At 54.5% G+C, this 21,670-nt stretch overlaps 4 protein-coding genes across 5 annotated transcripts; all 4 read right to left on the bottom strand.

Moving 5' to 3' along the window:
* Window positions 1-936: 936 nt before the first annotated feature.
* LOC131186189 (extracellular fatty acid-binding protein-like) lies at window positions 937-5,205 on the bottom strand. Its single transcript, XM_058159534.1, has 6 exons — window positions 5,113-5,205; window positions 4,477-4,616; window positions 3,941-4,008; window positions 3,271-3,381; window positions 2,129-2,278; window positions 937-1,001 (listed from the first exon to the last, which is right to left on the bottom strand). The coding sequence occupies exons 1-6, from the start codon at window positions 5,203-5,205 to the stop codon at window positions 937-939; spliced, it is 627 nt and encodes a 208-aa protein (XP_058015517.1).
* Window positions 5,206-8,764: 3,559 nt separating this feature from the next.
* LOC131186130 (lipocalin-like) lies at window positions 8,765-12,510 on the bottom strand. Its single transcript, XM_058159414.1, has 6 exons — window positions 12,253-12,510; window positions 11,976-12,112; window positions 11,468-11,538; window positions 10,765-10,881; window positions 9,935-10,036; window positions 8,765-9,089 (listed from the first exon to the last, which is right to left on the bottom strand). The coding sequence occupies exons 1-6, from the start codon at window positions 12,343-12,345 to the stop codon at window positions 9,067-9,069; spliced, it is 543 nt and encodes a 180-aa protein (XP_058015397.1). The 5' UTR covers window positions 12,346-12,510; the 3' UTR covers window positions 8,765-9,066.
* Window positions 12,511-13,741: 1,231 nt separating this feature from the next.
* Window positions 13,742-16,992, bottom strand: LOC131186306 (lipocalin-like). The gene is made up of 7 exons (XM_058159753.1): window positions 16,903-16,992; window positions 16,300-16,439; window positions 15,897-15,970; window positions 15,584-15,694; window positions 15,104-15,199; window positions 14,781-14,802; window positions 13,742-14,476 (listed from the first exon to the last, which is right to left on the bottom strand). Exons 1-7 carry the CDS (start codon window positions 16,990-16,992, stop codon window positions 14,470-14,472), a joined length of 540 nt encoding a protein of 179 aa, XP_058015736.1. The 3' UTR covers window positions 13,742-14,469.
* An 855-nt stretch (window positions 16,993-17,847) lies between these two features.
* Window positions 17,848-21,573, bottom strand: LOC131186041 (lipocalin-like). Of its 2 annotated transcripts, none has more exons than XM_058159245.1 (8): window positions 21,061-21,573; window positions 20,420-20,601; window positions 19,660-19,799; window positions 19,399-19,475; window positions 18,630-18,743; window positions 18,428-18,529; window positions 18,268-18,323; window positions 17,848-18,054 (listed from the first exon to the last, which is right to left on the bottom strand). In XM_058159245.1, exons 2-7 carry the CDS (start codon window positions 20,510-20,512, stop codon window positions 18,298-18,300), a joined length of 552 nt encoding a protein of 183 aa, XP_058015228.1. In that variant the 5' UTR covers window positions 20,513-20,601; window positions 21,061-21,573; the 3' UTR covers window positions 17,848-18,054; window positions 18,268-18,297. The 2 variants fall into 2 exon arrangements, with proteins under 2 accessions (XP_058015228.1, XP_058015227.1); XM_058159244.1 differs by having other exon boundaries at window positions 18,298-18,323; window positions 21,061-21,552.
* Window positions 21,574-21,670: the final 97 nt, after the last annotated feature.

The raw sequence follows: 21,670 nt of genomic DNA, 5'->3' as shown, positions 1-21,670 counted from the left end.
GAAGTTTAATAGTAGTGCAGATTTAGTAAATAGTTTGACAGTGTTGAGGGAATTATTTGTTTAGCAGAGTGATGGCCTTCGGGAAAAAACTGTTCTTGTGTCTAGTTGTTCTGGTGTGCAGTGCTCTGTAGCGTCGTTTTGAGGGTAGGAGTTGAAACAGTTTATGTCCTCAATGGAAGGCAGGTTGGTAGCAATTATTTTTTCTGCAGTTGATACTGTGTTGTCTAGTATTGTGAGAGGTGGAAGTATGGAAGGGTTTCTCCTAAAGTCTACCACCATTTCTACATGATATCCATCCACCCTTTGCTCTCAGGTGGGAGGGTGATGGTCCTGGTTGCCTGCAACCGCTGATCCTCAGAGATGTAGGGCAGACATCTCCCCCTCCCCCTTTCAGGTTAATTTCTTTCCTTGTTGGTTTACTCAATTTATACGTTGCCCACCTTGCCTGGTGAAGACTCTGGGTGGGGTAAATTCTCCGTGCATGTGGCTCTCAATTTGGGAACCAGATCTCAGGATCAGCAGGAGGGGAGGGGGTGGCAGGGCAGAGGGGGCTCAGGGGAAGGGGCTTCTCTGGGCTGGCACAGCAGGGAAGGATCTCCCCTCCCCCACATCTCCCCTGAGGTTGGAGAGCTGAGGGGCTTTTGATGAAGAGGCAATCCTGCCCTGCCCCATGGAGGTGGGGGGTGGTAAAGCCGTGAAGGAACAGCCTTCACCGGGGGTGGCCCGGTGGGCTAGCTAGTCTTTTAGCCCCCCCCTCCCCCATAGGTCTCCCCCTCACCATTTTTAAATTCAGGTCCACCCCTCATTCTCCCCCCCCCAACAACTGGATTGTCCCCACCTCCAGCCCATAGATCAAGATCCCCCCCCCAGTGCGGAAAAAAGTCCCATTGAAGCCAGAAGTGCATGAACTGAATCTATTTATTAAAATTTGCAATTTTAGCCAAGTCCAAAACATGCCCAGCCATTTCTCTCGGCCGTTTCGAGGCCTCCGCTCTGGTCACCTGCAAGGAAAGGAGCCGGTGAGTGGAATCAGGGGTGCTGCCTCTCCCAACCTGGACTCCAGCCCCACCCACCCCTCCCCAATCTGCTTGGACCCTTGAATTTGCTTCTGACCCACCTGGGAATCTGGGGACAACTATGCGAGCTCCCAAACCCCCCCCCTCAGTTTTCATGCTGACAGGCAGTTTTTTTTATTATTTACATTTATATCCCGCCCTTCTCCGAAGACTCAGGGCGGCTTACAGTGTGTAAGGCAATAGTCTCATTCTATTTGTATATTTACAAAGTCAACGTATTGCCCCCCCAACAATCTGGGTCCTCATTGTACCTACCTTATAAAGGATGGAAGGCTGAGTCAACCTTGGGCCTGGTGGGATTCGAGCCTGCAGTAATTGCAGGCTGCTGTCTTTTAATAACAGGCTATCTTACAGCCTGAGCCACCAGGGCCCCTGCAGTGACCTACAAATGGTCAGCCAGGCAACTTCCTGGACATTGCCAGGAGCCCCCTCCCCCCCCAGAAGGACCCCCGTGTGAGGTCTGGAGAAGCGTCCTGCAGTCCTTGAACATGAGGGAGGGTCCAAAGAAGACCACCAGCTCTAAGAACCAGAATAAACCTACCTATGAGGAACGTGGGCACATCTCTGTGGAAAATGGAAAAGAGCAGGTTGAATGCGGGCAGGGCCCTTGGCCCCACAGGTGGCCCTCTGAAGGGAAAGGAGCCACCCCGCTCCCTCCAAGGACTCCAGCCACCCGAAAAGGCAGGGAAGCAAAGCCACCTCCACTGCTCCTTGCCTGGCATGCCCAGGGCAAGGGGGAGGCCTGGGGAAAAGCAAGGTGTCAGAATGCAACTGCCGTGCCAACAACTCTCTCGGATTCTGCCCCCAGGGCTGCTGCTGGCACAAAAACCCCCCTTGGCAAAATTCCACTACACCCCTCCCCCCCCCAAGAAAACTGTGAAAGAAATTAATTTCAACTGGCGCTTTCACTCGTGCAACATCTTGGAGTGGCATAAAATGGGCACATCAGGTGGCGGTGGCAGCACCCATAACTTAATTGCCATAATAATGCCCCTGGGTCTTTCTTCCACCTGCTGGGGCCTGGGTCTGCGCAGCCGCACCCGAGTGCCTACCTTTTGTGGGCAGGATGTGAATCTCTTCGCCTTCCGGGCCGTTCCTAGCAACAAAGGCTTTGAAATCCTCAATGGCCACCGTAAGGTCCTCCAGATCCCTGCCTGTGGAGAGAACAGTCAGACCTGAGTGGGCCCTTGGCCTGTTTCCACCTGGGGGAGGGGCAGACAAGGCTTCTAAGAGGGTGAGGACCCCCTTCTTAGGCAAGTCTCCCCAAAGAGATGGGCTCCTCTTGGGAAAGAGGAAAGAGGGGCACATCCCGGCTTGCAAGTGCCACCCTCGGATCAACTGGAATGGGGGCCCACCGGGGACTGAGGAGGGTCGGGGGCCCCCAGATGGACATCTGCTTTCGGGGGAGAACCGGAGGATGCACAGACATGAATCTGAGCTCAGTGGGTTGTGCCCCTACAAGCTCAGGCCAAGGGGCACCAGAAGGGGCAGCGGGGTAGGAGAGGCGATGCCACAGGGAAGGCCCAGCAGAGACAGGTGCTATGTTTGGGGGCTGAGCCCCCAAGGTCCCCTGGCTACCAAGGGCCACCCCAGGGGGCCCCAGTGCTCTAAGAGCTGCTGCCAGGGAGATAAGTCGAGGAGGTGGCCGAGGAGCCCAGTTTACAGGCACAGATCAACTCAAGGGGACAGGACTAGTTCCACAGAATCTAGACCCCCTCAAATCTAGCCCCCCCTCCCCGAGCCCCTGCTTTTGAAGCTGAAGAAGAAACCAAGGGCCCCTATGCTGCGCTCCTCCCTCCGGCCTCCATCGCTGGCTCCCCCCCCCCTGCCCCGCACCCTCTCCACCGGGTAGATGGAGCCTTGCAGGTGATGGCTTATTTTGCAAAGCAAACCCAGGTTGATGAGCTATTTCCACCAATATTTTCTGCTGCTCCAAAGGGTTCGAACCAGTGGCTTGGTGGGCGTGGCAGGGGAAGGATACTGCAAAATCTCCATTCCCACCCACTCCACTCTGGGGCCAGCCAGAAGTGGTATTTGCCAGTTCTCCGAACTGCTCAAAGTTTCCACTACCGGTTCTCCGGGACCTGTCAGAACCTGCTGGATTTCACCCCTGGTTCGAACAAATGGTGGATGAATGGGACATGCAAACTCCGTCTGGGCCGTCCTTCCTTTCCTCTCTGGCTGAGATACCTACTCAAAAGTGTTGCCATTGTGCACTGGCCATTCTGATGGGAAATAGTGACAAGGACGGACATAAAGTTTTCATTCAGGTTGATCATTTCCACCGTCTTTTTGACGCCGTTCCCTATAAGAAGAAATGAAGCAACAGTAAATCAAGTTGGGGTTTTTTCACTGAAAGAGAGGGGGGGGCAGTTGATCCCCAGCTGGAAGCCTTTGAGATTTAGGTAGGAGATGGGGGAGTTTCTTCTCTCCTTGTCCCCTGATGAAGAAGTTGGGGTCTTTGGGATGGAAGACGGCATTGAGGGCATCTGAAGGGCCCCTGCCTCAAGGAAGCCCCTCGTGCCAATTAAGCTCCTCAAAAGGTGAAGATGCAGCTCGCTTGAGCCGGGGCTAAACTCCTTTGTGCCCCAGAAATGAGTGAGTGCCCCAGAATCCCCTCCTTTGCCGTCCTTCCGGAGCCCGGCTCCTCTGGGCCCCTGGGCCTTTCGTCCCTCTTTGGTCCAGGGCTCCTTGGGTCCCCTTAGCTCTTCTGGGCAAGAAGGCTGGATCCTGGACCAGGAGATGGGCAGAGTGGACGTTCCAGCCCCCACCTCGTTCCTTTCCCAATCCCCACCAGGACCCCCAGTTCTTTGCCCGACGGGATCTCCTTGTTAAAAGCCAGCCCACCCCCCTTCAATACGTACCACACGTAGAGGTGAAGACCCCGTTTTCTCTCTTGAGCATCGGAGTCATTGTCCTGCACCCTTGTGGCCTGCAAAACAATGCCAAAGCTTCTGAGGGCATTCTCAGATCACTTAGGTGAACCACCTGCCCCCTGTCCCAAATAAGGGGGCCACCTCCATCGAGGCCCTGCAGCTTTTCTCACCCATGGCCTGCAACACCACCACCCCTCCGGGGTCTATCGAAGGTGGCCTTGCCCTGGAGGCCCTTCCTCAAACTAAAGTCCTCAAACACTCTCTAGATGAGGGGGTTTCATCCTGGCCTACCAAAAGTCAATCTGGGCCTTCACCTCAATCGTTCTCCCAGAGGCTGAGATGCCAGGAGAAGGTGCCCTTAAGGGCTCTCGGTCCTTCTCCCTTGGAATTTCTCCCTGGATCTCAGAAGGGGCTGAAGAAACAACCCCGGCCCCAGGGCAGTTCCAGGCCTTTGGGGTGACTTGCTGGCTCCCAAGAGCAGCACCGCTGGACCCCTGGCCATTTGGGCAAACTGGGGCACTTACGTGGCTATCACCATGGTCATTTTCAGTTCGTCCGGCGACATTTGCTTAAAGGAGATGGGAGATGCTGGCATGCGGGGAAACATTTCCTTTACCTTCTGGCAATCAGTTGCGATCGCTCTAACGTTCCAGTCTCCAATGAACTAGGGACCAAAGGCAGCGTTAGGGACCCAACTGGCATTTGCAAAAGGCGCCTCTCCCCAGAAGCGTTTGTGCCAGGGAGGCTGCCCATCGGTGGGCAAGAGATGCAATCCCCCCCCCGCCAGGAGGCAGCCTCGCAGACCCTCCCCCCCTCCCCCAATGACTCTTTCTGAGGAGTTCATTTGTGCTTCTGGAAAGACGCCTTCGGAAAGAGTTGGTTTTATAAGAAATTCCATCCAAGTGCATATTTAGGCATGGATTTTTGCACAACGCATAAAAAAAATATACCCCAGGTTTATTTATTTGCCGATTTTGCTAAATTGCTGTCTCCTCCCAAGTGAGAAAGGGCCCACTGGAGGGGGGAAGGCAGAGACCCTGTGCACCATCTCTCTTCTCTGTTCCTGAAGAGGGGCTTCTGATGCCTGAGTTCCTTTGATCAGGGGAGGGCCAGGGAGGGGTACCCAGAGCAGAACCCCCTTCCCAGCCACATGGACTCACCCTACGAAGATCACTACGCTCAAATCGCTCATCCTGATTAGCCTGGACGAAGCAGCAGAGGGCGAGGCCCAAAGCGAACAGCAGGGATTTCATCTCGCCCAGTCCTTTCTCCTCCTCAGACGAAGAATATTCTGACAAGACTTGGAGGCAGGTGACTGGCGTTTGCAGGGGCTCCTGCTCTTATAGAGCCCAGGGGGCTCCCTCTGCCCCCCCACTCTCGCAGAGGCTCGCGTCACCTCCATCCAGGCGCGCAACCACCGAGATAACGGGGTTTTTCTTGGCTGGGCCCCGATGCCACGGGGGCCCCGGCTGGCAGGCTGACCTTACCCATTGACGTTCTCCAAACAGGGGAGGTTTGCGTTGGCTCCGGACCCAGTGGGCATTTGGCCTGCAGCCCACCAGGAAAGGTCTCCCTCTTTGTTCGGAGCTGGGCGAGAAAGGTCAGTGGCTTGGCTAAAGTGCAACACTAACAAGCTTGTGAGCAGCCAGGTGAGAGAACAGAGGAGAAGATGGAGTCAGGAGACCGAGGCTTCCTCACATGCTCGAGGGGTGATGTGGCACCGCTGAAAGCAGCATTTGTGGGGAGGGAGCAGTGGGGCCGAGCTCCTTCCCTGCCTTGCTCTGCTCCGAGGGTCACACACACCCCCTTGGAGGTAAATGGAGGTTCCCCAAGGAGGCTGTGGGAACAGGCAGTGCCACCTTCAGGGCCTCAGTGCCACCCTTCCCCCATAAGTGAACAAGCTTTCAGTGCCCCTCTGAACCTCTCTGGAGACTCTGTGGATCCTTGAGCCTAAAAGCCACCTTTTGGATCTTACAACCCAACCCAGGGCGGATCCCCTCAGGCAAGTAGGTCTCAGAGGAGAGAGCAGAACTAGTCACCCCGACACTGGGCAGCTGAGCCATCCCAGGTGGCCTCTGCTGTGTTGGCAAGAGGGGCATAGTTTCTCCTTACATGGGGGGATGGGACGGGATGGGACACCCAAGTGGTGCCCTCTCCCTCTGCTGCTCCGTGGCAGAGATGCCTGGGACACCCACTGTGAAGAGATCAGAATATGCTGAAGCAAACTCTGGCTGGCATTGCACTTTTTCAAGAATGGTTGGCAAACGACTCAGATCCTCCTGACCATGGACTCCAGAGTGGTGCCTGGGATGGGTGACGGAGCTCTTGGGGCATCTGCAGGCAGGGCTGTGGTGTTTTTTGGTTGCCAAGGACCCCTCCCTTGCCATCTTTGAGGGCAGGAAGGGCACAGGGGGCAGAGAAAGGAGGAAATGCAGGTGGGAGTTCCCAACTTTCATGTCTCTCAACTTCCTTAATTGTAACTTCTGAGATGTATGCATTTTGTGCCTTAAAATATAGAATAGAATAGAATAGAATAGAATTTTATTGGCCAAGTGTGATTGGACACACAAGGAATTTGTCTTGGTGCATATGCTCTCAGTGTACATAAAAGAAAAGATACGTTCATCAAGGTACAACATTTACAACACAATTGATGATCAATATAGCAATATAAATCATAAGGATTGCCAGCAACAAGTTATAGTCATATAATATAAAATATGTTTTATAGGCCTAATTTAGAAGGCCATAAAATGCGTCTGGGGTCTGCCTTGGTTCTGAGCTTTCCAAAGTCCTCTGTTTCCAAAGTTTACTGTGGCCAAATCAAACCAACCAGGGCTCCTTTCCCCTGCACCCCCGTTCGTCCTGTCCTCCCTTTGCAATAAGCTTAGGAGCAGGGAGGGGCCGAGGGTTTCCTCCGGTGCCCAAAGCTTTGTGAGATGTGCAAGCGCCTGGATGGGCAAGAACACGAAAAATGCTGCGTGGAGAGAAAGGCCACTCCTGGCCAGAACTACACAGGCCACATGTTCTGGGATGAAATAAGAGACGCACCTGAAAAGTGGCCAAATCTTAAAGAGATTCATAGGGATTAAATAATAACAACAACAACAGAGTTGGAAAGGACCTTGGAGGTCTTCTCTGCACTCTTTCTAGAGTCTCCACATCTGGATTTCCTTCATTCTGAAGACGTAAAAACTGGCAGCCTTTGCCAAAGGCAGGTCTCTGAACTTCCCAACACCCAGCAGGACCTGACTTGGCACTTTCCACACTGTTCACATCTGAAATCCCAAGTGGTTGCACAGCATCTCTTAAGCAGCCTTTTGTACCCGCCTGCTTGGTCCCAAATTCCAGGAACCTCCATGTGGCTGCAGCCTTTGAAAGCCTCCCAGGCTTTGAAACCAACCGGGAACCCAATTAAGTTTCCCCGTGTTTATTCCCCACTAGGAGAGTTCAGCATTGCAGCCAGGGCCAGCCCTCCTTCCTGCAGACGTTATTCAAAATGAGAATAAAGCTCATGTTATTCAAAATGAGAATAAAGCTGAAAAGGGGAGCAGGGCCCCAGGGGCTCCTTGCTGGATCACAGCCTGTCCCCCCCACAACTCCCTTTCTCTTCCCACAGCTCCTCCTTGTCTGCACACACACCGGGACACATTTCTAGAGTCCCTTCCCCCCCTCCTGAGAGTTTTGAGCAACCGTTGGACAAGGCCTTTCATTGTTGTTTCCACAAGTCCCTGTTTTTCTGGCTGGAAGGGGGTCCCTGTTAGCAAGGCCAGAGAGACGAACGGAGGACTTCAGAGGACCCCTGCCGCTTGCCCTTCCCCAGAAGGCACCGCAGCAAATGGGCACGTGGCACAATTGAGACTGGCAACTGAAATGCACCCTGCAGGGTCGTCTTTGGCAGCCCCTGACCTTCCCGCACATGTCAGAAGAGCTGTTTATGCTGGCAACCATCCTGCTCAACTAAAACGATTATCATCTTCCGATTCTCTTCTTGGTTAAGTGTTTGTGCCACTCAGAAAGGTCACCCTGCGTGAGTCGGTGCCTGAAAGTGAGCGCAGCGGACTGGATGCATGATGTTCACTGCTCTCGACGGCAGGAGAAGCTGGGCTCGTGATCCGAGATGTTGAGGTTGGCATTTCTTTCTGACCCGCTGAGTGGTCAGAAATGGAAAATCCCGCTCCCTTCAGTTTTAATTTCAGCTCTGCCCCACTTGTGCGGGGTGGGGGGAGAGAAAGACTGGAGCCAGCAGTCCTGTGAGGCAGAAGGAGCCTGTCCTCCCACCTGTCTCATTTTAATGAACTGGTTTTTCACCTGGGCTAAATTGCCCTCCAGGGGAAAGTAAGGAGCATAGAATATCAGAGTTGGAAGGGACCTTGGAGGTCTTCTAGTCCAACCCCCTGCTCAAGCAGGAGACCTTATAAATTTCAGGCAATGACCACAGACAGGCTTTGCTTCAAAACGGGAAATACCAGAAATGGGTTTGCACTAAAATAAGCTTAATATTTAAATTGAAAAGTCAACACTCCCTGCACAAGGCAGGAGACCTTGTACTATTTTCAGTATAATTTCAAAAAGCTCTTCTTGAAAACTTCCAGTGATGGAGAACCCACAACTCCAGAGGTCAAGGCCTTCCACTGGTTAATAGTTCTCGCTGTCAGGAAGTTTCTCCCTAGTTCTAGGTTGCTTCTCTCTCTTTAACAAGCTTCCACCCATTGTTTCTTGGGTTCACTTGGGGATTCCCCCAGAGGTGAGAAGAGTGACATAAGAGCAGGCACACAGACACACAAACATACCACAAAAGAGGTGCATTTACTGAATCTATTTATTTAGAGAGCATCAGGGATGTTTATGTTTTAGCGAAGACAAAATTGCACAGAGTGGCTGTTGCAGTGGAGTTTCTGGTGCTTCTGCGCTGGTCGTTCCGGGGAAAGCAGCACAGGAGCCGAGAGGGAGCCCCTCTGGAGGGGTCTTCTGGGTGTCCCAGCCCCCCATCTGTTATTGCCACGCACTGACAAAGGGATCCAGATCTGGGGCGAGGACAGTGGCGTCCCCAGCCAGGGTGCTCACCCTGGAAACAGTCCCTCTGGAATTAAGGTCTTCCCCGTCGGACTTGGCTAGGCGGATTTTGTAGCGGCATCTGCAAACACAACGTCAGGAGGCTCAGTTATTCCCAGCAACCAACTCACAAGACTCAAAGAAGGCAGTGGGGGGAGGAGCAGCAAAGCCACCCCCTCCCCACCTCAGGCATGAAGTGGGGGGGTTTGTTCCTAAGTTACAGCTGGATTTTGCTTATACCGAAGGATCTTGAAAATAAACAGCTCCAAAAGTGACTGCCCCAAACCTGTTGTGACTTATGTGAATTCAGCCCCACACCCACCCATGAATTTGGGCAGCCTTTACGAAGAGAGGTCTGAAGAACAGGGACAAAATGGCCTGGCTGCCTCTGGATCCAATCAAGAGCCAGGAGGGGCTTCCCTGCACGGATGTCGAACGTTTGTGGGTGCTCCAACTGGAAATCCCAAACAGGGCTCTGCCTGCCTTTTGCCGTTCCCTCAAATGACCCCCCTCCCCTGTCTTCCGCTAGATGCTTCCCTTTCCTTCCCCTTCCAGCCGCTCCGGAGAGGCTCCGTTTGCAGGATCCCTCAATTAACAGCCAATGTGGGATCCAACTTTTCCGTCTGACAAGGATGGCTGCCCAATTCCACTCCCTAATTTCCCCTTTTTTTGGGGGGCAGGCTCACTGCAAAACTTTTAGATGCGTGTCTTTCGATGCGTGTGCCTTTTTGTGCATGGAGACAGAAATGGCCTGGTAGAGGAGCAAGTGAATTCAGCGAGCGCCGGGCAAGGAAGGACATACATAAAAGATCCTGGCCAAAAACGCCAGTCTCTCCTTGTGATTTTGTAAGTGATCTTTGCAAGCTTTCCCCCTGTGGAGTGAAGGAGCCCTTCTTTCTTTGACCGAGGCCCATCTTGGCATCTTACCTTTCCTGGCCAAGAGGAATATCTGCTCTCTGTCTATCTGCAGGTCCATAGCAAAGTCTATGAAGGACTGCTTCAGGGATTGGGGCACAGACATCTCCCTGCCTGCAGAAAGGAAGAAGAGGCGGGCCTGAGTTGAACGAGCTTCTCGGTCTCTCCCCCTCCCCCATCACAGTGGGGAGAATGCCCTTCACACAGGGTGGGCACCAATGGGCATGAAGACCTTTTCGATCCAAAAGGAAGCCCTGAAGATGGAATCCACCCTGATCTTAGCAGTGCCAGAGTGACACGTGATCCGCATGGCCCCTGTTATGGCCCAGGGGGGCTCCTGAGCACAGGGAGCGGTTGGGTCTGGGTCGGGCTGGGAAGAGACGTCGCCCCACAGGCTGGTTGTTGGTTTCTTACAGCAGGTGGAACCAGAAACACAAAGCCTGAAACCGTGGCACTCTTGTGGCACTCCAGGCAATGCAGCTGATGTGGCTGGCCCCTTGGTCACCCATGTCTCCCCATCAGAGCCCGGGATGGCCGCCCCTCCCCAGAGGGTCACACATCGGTTGCACTGATCTCAAACCCTTCGACTGCCCAGTGCGAGTCCCTTGCTGCATCTTAGGTGGGCCACCTGGCTACCCAAAAGGGAGGGGTGAAGGAGGACCAGGTGTGGGTCTTCCCTCCCATCCGATTCGCTTTTGGGCAAGGGGCCTCACAGAGGGACAGCCTCCTTTGCTATCCAAAGTCGCCACTGGTCAGGAGAGAGACGTGCAAACGAAGGGATAAGTCTTGGGCCGTTCTGCTTTCACCCCCTCCCTTGATACAAGGGGGCTCTGGATACCCACCATAGAGTGACACAAACGTGCAGAATTTGCCATTGTTCTCATCCAGGTCTCTGATACTGGTGATGGCGTAGGTCTTGCAATCCGTCTTCCTCTTGTCTAAGATTTTGTCACCCCATGCTGGCAGAAAGAGCAGAAGGAGGCCACCCCAAGTTAGCGGCGGGGCCAGGCCGTTGCAGAAAGCTTAAGCCAGATTCGTCCTGTCCTTCTAAGTACACTCTTAAAAGCTAAACTGATATTTTATTCTATTATTAACCTCCATTTAATGCAGGAGCCACGTAAACAGGGCATCAACATGAAATCAGTTAAGTGTATGTATGTGTGTGTGTATAAATATATATATATATAAAAGGCTTAATGTTGGCAGCTCGGAAAGTTCAACTTCTCTCACTGGGTAGAGGTAGCCCAGACGTTTCCAGTGGAAGGGAGTTCCTCAGCTTCACCTTCTTTTTTCAAAGACGTGAAAGAGGGCCCTCTGACCTGGGTCAGAAGGTGGAAATGTGGGTTAATGGCTTCGGTCAACCTCCTGCTCCTCAGATGTTTGGAGCGGTCCAGGCTGCTTTTCCAGCTCCTTCCTGCCTCCCTGATTTGTGGAGCCCTAAAGGAAGCTGGGCTGGGAGTCCTGGGGCCACCATGGGTCTCCCTGTGAGATCGCCTCTCCCCAGGGAAACTGACTGGGCTAGATGCCCCTCCGACTCATACCAACCGCTTTTGTACAAGTATGTCCCGTCCTTCTGTTTCGTGTAGGTCATCTCCACATCCATGGGCCCATAGTCCCTGCAGAATTAAGCGGTGGAAGGAGCCATTAGGCGGCTGCAGAATCAGCCCCGTGGCACGGCTTCTCTCTTGGCCAGAAAAGGCTTGGGCGGGGGGGGGGGGAAGATGCCAAGAGAGATGCTGGCATCAGCAGACTTTCACTCAGGTCCGTCCCCCCCAACCATCCTTCAACTGAAGAGGCTCTGGGAAGGGCTCTGCTTCTCCTGCTAATCCTCACAGGGGAAAAAATTTCTCTTTATCCCCACTGAGATCTCCTGGGGCCACAGCAGACATTCCAGAACAGGCTAGCAAGGCTCTGCCCCTGGCAAAGCTGGCAAGGGCATCATCCCCCCCTCCCTGAAATCCTGCATCCCCACCACTCTCCAAGGCACAAGTGCCCACCCTCCCACCCTTAGCCAGGGGGCAGGGGCTGTGGGCCCAGCACAGCGGGCACTCACGTCATGAAGTTGGTGGCGATCGTGAAGCTTCCCTCCTCCTGGCTGGTTATGTTGCAGCTCATCATCTCCTTAGCCGCAAACTGCACCATCCATTCACAGTTGGATGCTATGCCATGGACGTACCAATTCCCTAGAAGCTGGGGCACAACGCTTGGTTAGCCAACCCAGGTTCCCCAGTGGGCGTGCCAGGGAAGTTGGACCGAGGCAGCCCATCTGGACAACCTGCTTATCGGGGGCTCTTTTGCAGGGAGAGGCAGCCCAGCTCGGTTACGGTTACCTGCTCACGACTGCATTGCTTGACCTCATCAGAGGCGGCAGCGGGAAGGCAGAGAAAGGCAAGCCCCATGGCAGACAGCCAAAGTAGTCTCATCCTGCCCAGGTGCTTGGTCCCTGCTCAGCTAAGAAGACCCTTGGAGAAGCTGGTTCCCCAAGGTCAGTGGCTTTTATAGCGCTCGGACGTCACTTCCACTCCCAATGGCCGGCGGCATCCTCCCTGAAGTGCTGGGTCACCCTGAATGGGGTGTCAGCACAAAGGGCGATTATCTCAGCCGGCACAAAGGGCCATTGCTCTGCCTGGCCAAAGAGCCTGGAGGCTTTTGGGTGGCCTCCAGCCAGGAAAGCCAGCCTGTCTTCTCCCCCCCCCCCCCCGTCACCCCCTCCGCAGGGTGGAGGTTGGCCAAAGACAGCTGACAATGCTGCTCTCTGGGCCCCACTTGTCCCTCCGTTTCCTCACAGCAAGACTGAGGCGCACAAATGGAACTGCATCCACATGGAGGGAAGTATGCAGTGGAGCACCCCAAGGCTCTGTTTTAGGCCCAATATTCTTCAACATCTTCATCAATGACTTGGACGAGGGGATAGATGGGGAACTCATCAAATTTGCAGATGACACCAAGCTGGCAGGAATAGCCAACACTCCAGAAGATAGGCTCAAGTTACAGAAAGATCTTGACAGACTTGAACATTGGGCGCTATCTAACAAAATGAAATTCAACAGTGAAAAAAGTAAGGTTCTACATTTAGGCAAAAAAGCCCAAAATGCACAGGTACCGGATATGTGGTACCTTGCTCAATAGTAGTAACTGTGAGAGGGATCTTGGAGTCCTAGTGGGCAACCATTTAGATATGAGCCAGCAGTGTGCAGCAGCTGCCAAAAAAGCCAACACAATTCTGGGCTGCATTAACAGAGGGGTAGAATCAAGATCACGTGAAGTGTTAATACCACTTTATAATGCCTTGGTAAGGCCACACTTGGAATATTCCATTCGGTTTTGGTCACCACAATGTAAAAAAGATGTTGAGACTCTAGAAAGAGTGCAGAGAAGAGCAACCAAGATGATTAGGGGACTGGAGGCTAAAACATATGAAGAACGGTTGCAGGAACTGGGTATGTCTAGTTTAATGAAAAAAGGACTAGGGGAGACATAATAGCAGTGTTCCACTATCTCAGGTGCTGCCACAAAGAAGAGGGAGTCAAACTATTCTCCAAAGCACCTGAAGGCAGGACAAGAAGCAATGGGTGGAAACTAATCAAGGAGAGAAGCAACTTAGAACTAAGGAGAAATTTCCTGACAGTTAGAGCAATTAGTAAGTGGAACAACTTGCCTCCAGAAGTTGTAAATGCTCCAACACTGGAAGTTTTTAAGAAGATGTTGGATAACCATTTGTCTGAAGTGGTGTAGGGTTTCTTACCTGGGCAAGGGGTTGGACTAGAAGACCTCCAAGGTCCCTTCTAACTATATTGCTGTTGTTGTTATTAACATTAATATTAATATGCAAAGGAAACACCACAAAATCCTTCTACCTCGGGCACAACTGAAATAAAATAATGACAGTGACAGAGTTTTAATGGTCATGAGCGGCTCCACAGACTTCAGAGAAGGGGGACCTTTGAGCAGGCAGCATTTAAACTCTAGACCACTCTAACCAGGTTTAGGAGCAGGTTTAGGGCTGGAACTCGGTTCTAATTCTGACATTCCTTCTCGGAAGATCTCGATGTTTTAAAGTGCATTGTGCCTGTTTTGATGTGCATTGTAAAACCAAAAGCTTGTATTTGCAATGTTATATGTGGAGAAAATACATCATTTATAAGACTGCCGGATCACAAGACGAAGCCATCCAGAAGTTCTACCCTCTTTACTTTCCTATTGTTTTAACTTTAACTTTGTGCCCCTCTCAGGAAAATTCAGTTCTCCGAGCGGATCAAAAGTACAGGCTTGGAGATCGATTTAATTCAAGCTGGCTTCTGCATTTTTCCAGCACATTCGGTTTCCTGCATGATCAGGAAGTCGGAAGGCCTTGCGGGAGCCCCACAAAAAACGTGGCTAATAAAGTGGGGAAGTTGTAATCTCTTTATTTCCAGGAAGGGAAAGGAAGGTGGGCAATGCAAATGAGGAAGGGGGGGTAAGCGGTGGGAGACCAGCAGTTATGGCTTCTGGGCTGAAGCGTCAGGAACAGGAGGGTCCTTGGCTGGAGAGGGAGAGGCCGGTTCTCTTCAGCCACTGAGAAATAAAGCCGCAGAAAGAGGGGAATGGAGTCTGTCCCCCAAAACCCCTCCTCTTCCACCAATGTCTCTCTTCAGAGCCATCCATACAACCTTGACCAAACCAGCCCCTCTCTATAGAACAAGATTCTGGACCAGGGATGCACTCACAGCAGCTGGAAATTTTACGGCACCCACAACCCCCCCCCACTTACTCACCAGTGGCCGCTTAGAGGCACCTCTTTTCCTGCATACAAACAGCTGCAGGGCACACACACACCCTGTGCCACCATTTCAACCCTTTGCAAGGCAAGGACACTCACCTAATTTGCTTGAAACATTTATCTGCAATGCAGAGAAAGACACTGGTCAGTCTCAAAGGCTGGGCAGGATTTAGGGGCCACTAGAAGGCAGGAGGGCAGCAGCTCCTTCTCAGCCAGTGGGGGGGCAAGAGTGTTGGGGGCCTGGGGGGTTCCCTGCAACGGCTTCCCTGCCCCCCTGTGGGGCTCACGATTCCCTTGGCTACAATTTCCTGCTGCTCCCACTCCCCAGCTGCCCTCTTCCGTCTTATCTGGGGTTCCCAAGTGTCCTATGGGCTCAACACCCACAAAAGGGTCAAATGCAGGAAAAGGGACCCTCCACTCACCGGACAAGGGCGGAACCACCAGCTCACTCATGAGTCCCATCCTCTGGCAGTAGGCCTTGAGTCTGTCCAGGTTCTCACCTCCCTTTGGGTCTTTGCCTGCAAGGGAAAAGGGAACACGGGGAGGAGGGTTAGAGCTATTCACATGTGCACTGGACGCAGGAAGCTCTGAGGAGCGATCCCCAAACTCCCTGCTGGAGAAGGAGCCGCCGACAGGAACCCACGCGCAGATCCCCCCAATTTGGGGGACAGGGAAGCAACGTTGGAGATCTGAGCTGAATGCTTGCTCAACGCTCCTGCAGAAGGGAGCACGGCTGATGGACAGGCAAGCCTTTGGAGAGGGAAAAGGAGCCCAGGTTGACATAGGCAGACACCCCCACCCCCATCATCCAAAGCAGCTTTGGTTTATGGCCTGCCTCCTAAATGCCCTCCCCCCACTGACCCTGGGTTCAAGAAGCAGGAGGGCCCTGCCAGATCACCCACTGTAAAGCTGGAGAGTCCTGCTGGGGGGCATCCCGTTCATCTCCCACTGGACGTAGATGATGGCGAAGTTGGCATCGCTGGCCAGCACCCGCAGGTCCTTCTTGCCCTTCTCTGCAGAGAGGGAAGCAGTGGGGGGCCCAGTCAATAGCCCCCCCCTTGGAGGCTCCCTCTGGGCCGTTCTCCCCACCCACCCACCACCTCTGGAAAACCAAATGGGGCATTCTGCACATGCTCAGAATCATGCTCATCTTCTCTAACAAAAAGAAAGCCCTGCTGTGGGGGGTCCCACTAAGGGGGTCTCCCTCCTCCCTACCGTCACTTGCGGTAAAGTGTCCCAGCTGCTCGGTCTTCATATAACTTCCTTTCATCCCTTCGCAATTGTCTCCCCTTGAAAGCAGCAAAGAGAAGCACCGTGGGGGGCGGGGCTGGCAAAAGAGACACCATTTCTGGGCTTGCTTTGGGTGGCTGTCATTCGCTCTCCACCCCCATCTGTGGGTGGGTGGGTGGATTCCAGTTGCTCCCAGAGATTTAGTCCTGGGGCATCGCCCTGAATCCCGAAGGGAGCAGGAGGCAGTTTCCTGCACTTGGCTTAAATCAGGGCTGGGTGAACCTGTGTCGTCGACCCCCGCACCCCGTCTGTCAGGGGGAAAGGGCAGTATTGTTGCGGGGGTGTGTGGGCAGGATGAAGGAGGGGCCCAACCACAAAAGGTATTTACAAAAGGTAATAAGTTTCTATCTCCAGGTTGCCGTTTGGTAAGGAGACAATCCGGGCTGCGGGTGTCGTGATGACGTCCTTCAGACTCTGGAGCATCGGGTCGGAGGAGGCGAGAGCCGGAATGTGCCACTTTCCTGCAAACTGCAAAGGTCCCCTGTGGTTAGACCGGCAGGCCTTCTCCCTCCCTTCCAGCTCTCGCCCTCCTGAGGGAGAGTGGGGCCTTTACATTTTGCCCCCCACCCCCGAAGGGTTGCTGCTTCTGCAGGAGACAGACGATCACAGTGAAACTATAAAATGTCAGGAAGCCCTGACATTTATGTTGCTGAGGTAGACTGCACTTGAATAAGGAGAGGCGGTTTGGCTGAGGACCACAGAATGTTTCCATAGGAGGTCCACAGCCAAACTGCCTCTCCATATTCAAGCGCAGTCTACCTCAGCAACATAAACATCAGGGCTTCCTGGGGTTTTACAGTCCATTTCCACAGCCAGATGTGGACCTCCAAGGGCTGCAGTTTAGGAGATGGGCTTGCAAGCTCTCACCCACATCTGGAGCCCTGGAAGTGGCTCAGACATCCCCAAGCCCCCTTTCAATCGCAACCGGTACCCTTTTAAGGTCGAAATTTGGATCCACTTCCACGTCGGCCTGGACACCAAACATGCAGAACGCGGCGAGGCTGAGCAGGGCGGCCTCCATGCTGGTGGGTCTGCCGTGGTGCTCTTCCTGTGCCGGCAGGAGGCAGAAGGGGTGGCCGGCCCTCTGGGGCACCCAGTTTTATGCCTCTCCCTGGCACTGGACAGGAAGCGGGGCTTATGCAACGCTTTGGGCAATTGGTGTCCGGTAACATGGCATTAAGGGATAAGAGGTGCTGCAGTTGAGCCACCCCAGGGAGGAGGAGGAGGAGGAGGAGGAGGAGGAGGAGGAGGAGGAGGAGGAGGAAGACGCACAGCCTGCAACCCAACCTCCCTTTTATCTAAATCCCCTCTAAATCCCCAGGACTGGAAAGGGGCTTCCTTCAATGCCAGGCCTCAAGGAAGAACAATGGTGCAACTCTCTCTCTCTCTCTCTCACACACACACACACACACACACACACACACCCTAGAAAAAACCCACTCTAGCACCAAAAATCCCCACCTCCCACTTGGGAAGATCAAGCAAAAGTGCTGCAAAATTCTTTACTAGGCAAAAGGCTACAGAAAGCAGGGACATCCGTGTCTCTCTCTCTCTCTCCCTCCCTCTCTCTCTCTCTCTCTCTCTCTGCTTTGTGTTACCGTGTGCACATAAAGGGGTTAGACCTTGAAAGGGAGACAGCAGGGGAGCGCTTTGTCCGGCTGCCCAGAAAGGCAGCCGGACAAAAGATAAGCAGCAGCAAGAGAAAGGATTAGCAACAGAAAAGTTGTATTTTTCCGTTTTTAGAGAACTTTTTAAAATGATCCAAGAAGAGATTTGGTGGCATCTCAGACATTAAAACCTCCCTCAGGCCTGAAAGACACTCCACATAGACCCCCATCCCACTTCCCACCGAAAGGCAGCAGCAACGACACCAAACTGTGTTACATTTTCTTTTATTATTGCTATTATTAATATTTCCAGGGCAGGAGGAAGGCTGCTATCAGGCGAGAGGCAGGCGGGGGTGGGTCGGTGCTGGGCTGGAGGGGAAAGGAGGCCACAGGGAGAATTCCAGCACTGCAGGGAGAAAGGGGTCTTGCCTCCCCCTCCCTCCCTTGGAGGCGGGAGCCAGAAGCCAGGCGAGTAACTGCAGAAAAAAAGGAGGAAGAGAAAGTTATTTCAAGAGTCTTTGGATATTTTCTGGTTTGTTTGTTTTTTAAAAAAGACAGTATCTATTTAAGTAAATATTAAATAAATAAAATGTCTTAAATTTTCAAAAGAAACATTCAAATGCCAAGGGGAAAGAAGAAGAGAAATAACAAAACAAAACAAAAGGTTAAAAAGTGACCCAAAAATTTACCTTCTTGGATACTGAACGAAAGCCACTCACCTACGCGCTTCCTCCCATGCAGAGATCTGATCAGGAGGAAGGCAGGGAAAAGGGTCAACAGAGGGCTCGAGGAAGCCCCTCCAGCCCAGCCCCCACCCGCCCTGCAAAGCCCGCCCGCCAGTGCCCTCACCAGTCCGGGGCAAGATGAGGATGTCTTCCTGGGCGAGGCCCTGGGTCAAGGCTGTCTGGGTGAACTTTGCCAGCAGCTCCGGCCGCAGCTGCTTCTGCCTCCCTGACACCGGAAAGCAGAGCGGGTGAGGGACCCTGGCACTCCCCCCCCCCCCGGCAGAGCCCGCCCGCAGAAGGGCTGGGGAGGCGCCAGCTGCACCTACCGTACAGGGTGACCATGGTGAAGGTGTCGGCCCCCTTGGTGATGGTGTCCCCCAGCAGCGCGTACTCGTTGTAGTTGGTCTCCAGCACCCGGATGTTGTGGGCGCTTCCTGACCCTGAAAGAGGAGCAGAGCCCACGGGGGGGTGGGGGGGACAAGGGTTGAGGACCCCTCCCCTTAAGGCAGGCAGAGGGTCTCCCTCCCCCGCAGCCCTCTTGGCAGCCACATCACCCTCCTTGCAATGGGCAGGGAATTGTCTCGGGGGGGGGGGAATCTGGCTCAGCTCCTCTTCCCTCCCTCCCTCCCTCCCTATCCCTGAGGCTACCAGTCTAGCCTTCCCAGGAGTCCCATCATGCTGGCTGGGGCTGACGGGAATGGGTGCCCAATGCATCTGGCACTGCCCTGAATGAGTTGAGGAAGCGGGGAGGGCAGGGATGAGGAAGAGGAGCAAAGCAAGAGGCTGGGGAGAGGGGACCGGGCGGGGGGGGGCACGGTAGGCAAGAAGGCTAGTCTTATGGGCTCCCTTGTTGCCCTTCTGCTCCTCCAGCCTTCTTCCCACCCCCACCCCCACTCCTGGGGGCTGGGGGCAGGACAGGGAGGAGGGGCTAATCCCTCTGGCCAGGAAATGCTGGAAGTTGGACCGGGTGGGGGGGCTGCAAACCAGTTTCATCCTGCTGGCAAACCAGACTGTTCGATCAGCTCCCTTTGGAGAGAGCGGAGCAGGCAGAGGGCAGGGGGTCTTCAGGGGGGTGGGAGAGGGGCTCCCACGTACAAGGGCTGGTGTAAGTGAAGCGGCCTGGCTCCTCCGTCCGGAGGAAAACGGTCCTCTTGGTCTCGCACTGGTCAAGCCTGTCAGGAAGGGAGGGAGAGGGAGGTTAGGCCAGGAGGCGGCCGCAGCAGGATTGGCTCTGCGGGGAAGCAGCAACCCATCTGGGCAGCTCAGAGCTCTGGCACAGGGGCCCCGAGTCTCCCCACCATCCCCCTCCAGAAGAGCCCCCCCCCCGGGCAGAGCCTGGCAGCAGAGCCCCCTTACTTGGGGTAGGTGGAGGCAATGTCCAGATTCCCGTCTTCCGTGGGCGAGACCACCGTAGTGCACATCTTGATGACCTGCCTTTTCTCTTTGAACCAGCGGGAGTTGGAGGCCAGGCCGATGCTGTACCAGGTGCCTGTGAACTGGGGGGGAGGAGGAGAGACGAATCAGGCACCCTTGGCCTCCCCCACCCTCCTTGGCTCAGACCACCCAGGTAGAAGAGCAGAAATATGAGAAGATTTGGTTGGGGCCACTTGGTGCCATCGGCCGCTCCAGGCCCCAAAGATCCTGATGGACCGAAGGCAGCCGGGTTCCTTCCAGGTTTGAAAAAGTCGGTAGCAGCAGAAAAGGGGGAGCTTTTAAACTTGGGTGGGGGGGAGGTTGCTTCCATTTGTGGCAGCCTCTGATGCCCACCCTCAAGCCTTCTGCAGCACAGCCAGTGGTGGGATTCAGCCGGTTTGCACCACTTCGAGAGAACCGGTTGTTAACTTTCTGAGCAGTTTGCTGAACTGGTTGTTGGAAGAAATTATTAGGGCAGAGAAGCGGTGGTTAAATTATTTGAATCCCACCACTGAGCCCAGCCCTTCGCAAGGAGTGTGGACAAGTGACGGGGGCTCTTCCTTCATATTCTTCAGACACCCCCCTCCCAACACACACACACACACACACAGAACCAAGGACTCTGAGCCTTTCCGCCCACTGGCTCGGCTGAGGAGCCCACCAAGAGGTTTGCCAAAGGGCACCAGGGTGGCACTCCGGTTACCTGCTCTTGCTGGAAGTCAGCCTGAACGGGCAGCTCGGCCTGCACCTGCAGCAGGCAAAGGAGGGCCAAAACGGCAGACAGTTGTGCCCACATGCCGAAGCCGGCGTTCCTGGGTTCTACCTGGTGTGGCGTCTCTGCAAAGGCTTCAGCAGGAATGGTCAGCCAGAAAGCAGGGCGGGCGGCTATATATTGGGCAGCCCAGCAGTAGGTCAAGCGGCGACCTATGCTGGAGGCCGGCCCCTGCTTCCCCCCCCCCCGCCCCCTCCTGGCAGCATTATGCAAGCTGAAAGCAGGAAAACAGAACGGGCAACTGGCCCCCACTCTGCTCTGCTCTGTGCTGGAGGGCCCAGCTGCACGAGCATCAGCCTGCAGGCCCACCAAGGAGACCCCCTCCCCCTGCTGGAAGGTGGAGGAGCCTGCCCCCCCTCCCATCAGCCAGGCTGAGTGTAGAGGGACGGCCCCTCCCTCCGTGTACAAAGCGCAGGGCTGCCTCATTCAATTCTTCTCTTCCGAGGAGAAGGGAAGGAGCCCACGGAGGCATGCCTGATCACAGCGCCCAGACCTTGGCTGCCCCTCAGCCTGATGCCCAGCACGCCTTGCTGCTTCCTTCTGGGGGGTGGCATTTTGCTGGTGGGCACTACCTGGTGTCTTGATTGCGCTTGGCAAGAAGAACAGGAACAGCAGCGCTGTGTCAGTTTGAAGGTCCAGCCACACCGTCCATTCTGCAGTTCCCAAGCCAAGAAAGCCTAAAACCCGTGCCTTTGCGGTGGCAGGGGGGGGGCTGCTGCATTGGCAGTGGAGTGGGGGATGGGGTGGAGTCCCTGAAGGAGAGGCCGGACGGCTATCAGCCCTCACTCAGCTTCCGAATTGAGTCCGAAAGAGGGCCAAAGAGCATTCCGGCAGCCGCCAGACTGGACGCAGAGTCGAGCCCATTCTCAGGCATGGCTGAATGAGGGGCAGGATGGGGCAGTGAGCTGAGTGGGGAGGACAAGGGGCTGGAGATCAGCAGGGGAGCAAGTATCTGGGTCTGGCAGCGGCTACCCCTCCCTCGACGCAGCTCAGCCTGGCCCAAGAAAGGCCAGCCATTGGCCGGAGGCTTTGGCTGGACTCGTCCCCGGGCCCAACCCTTCCAGAAGGGGTCAGGGAAGGAGCCAGCCAGCAAGAGAACCATGGCTGCCACCCCCTTTGGAGCCGGAGGGGACCTTGCCAGAGCCAGGCGAGGGGGGCATGGCGGTGGCGCTGGGTAAACAG

The sequence above is a fragment of the Ahaetulla prasina genome, chromosome 16 (assembly GCF_028640845.1).
Source record: "Ahaetulla prasina isolate Xishuangbanna chromosome 16, ASM2864084v1, whole genome shotgun sequence".
Lineage (NCBI taxonomy): Eukaryota > Metazoa > Chordata > Lepidosauria > Squamata > Colubridae > Ahaetulla > Ahaetulla prasina.
The sequence above is the reverse complement of the archived record's forward strand: the minus strand, read 5'-3'. Positions and strand labels throughout refer to the sequence as shown.

Coding starts and splice junctions, on each gene's coding strand:
- LOC131186189 (XM_058159534.1), bottom strand. CDS start 5,205: ATGAAATCCCTGCTGTTCGCTTTGGGCCTCGCCCTCTGCTGCTTCGTC. Junction 4,617..5,112: donor AGCGTAGTGATCTTCGTAGG/GTGAGTCCATGT, acceptor TTTGGTCCCTAG/TTCATTGGAGACTGGAACGT. Junction 3,382..3,940: donor GGTCTTCACCTCTACGTGTG/GTACGTATTGAA, acceptor TTCTTCTTATAG/GGAACGGCGTCAAAAAGACG.
- LOC131186306 (XM_058159753.1), bottom strand. CDS start 16,992: ATGGAGGCCGCCCTGCTCAGCCTCGCCGCGTTCTGCATGTTTGGTGTC. Junction 16,440..16,902: donor CAAATTTCGACCTTAAAAGG/GTACCGGTTGCG, acceptor GGACCTTTGCAG/TTTGCAGGAAAGTGGCACAT. Junction 15,200..15,583: donor CAGGACTCTCCAGCTTTACA/GTGGGTGATCTG, acceptor TTTCCCTTGCAG/GCAAAGACCCAAAGGGAGGT.
- LOC131186130 (XM_058159414.1), bottom strand. CDS start 12,345: ATGAGACTACTTTGGCTGTCTGCCATGGGGCTTGCCTTTCTCTGCCTT. Junction 10,882..11,467: donor GACATACTTGTACAAAAGCG/GTTGGTATGAGT, acceptor TCTTTCTGCCAG/CATGGGGTGACAAAATCTTA. Junction 9,090..9,934: donor ATTCCTCTTGGCCAGGAAAG/GTAAGATGCCAA, acceptor TTGTGTTTGCAG/ATGCCGCTACAAAATCCGCC.
- LOC131186041 (XM_058159245.1), bottom strand. CDS start 20,512: ATGTGGGCACAACTGTCTGCCGTTTTGGCCCTCCTTTGCCTGCTGCAG. Junction 19,800..20,419: donor CTGACTTCCAGCAAGAGCAG/GTAACCGGAGTG, acceptor CCTCCCCCCCAG/TTCACAGGCACCTGGTACAG. Junction 19,476..19,659: donor ATTGCCTCCACCTACCCCAA/GTAAGGGGGCTC, acceptor CCTTCCTGACAG/GCTTGACCAGTGCGAGACCA.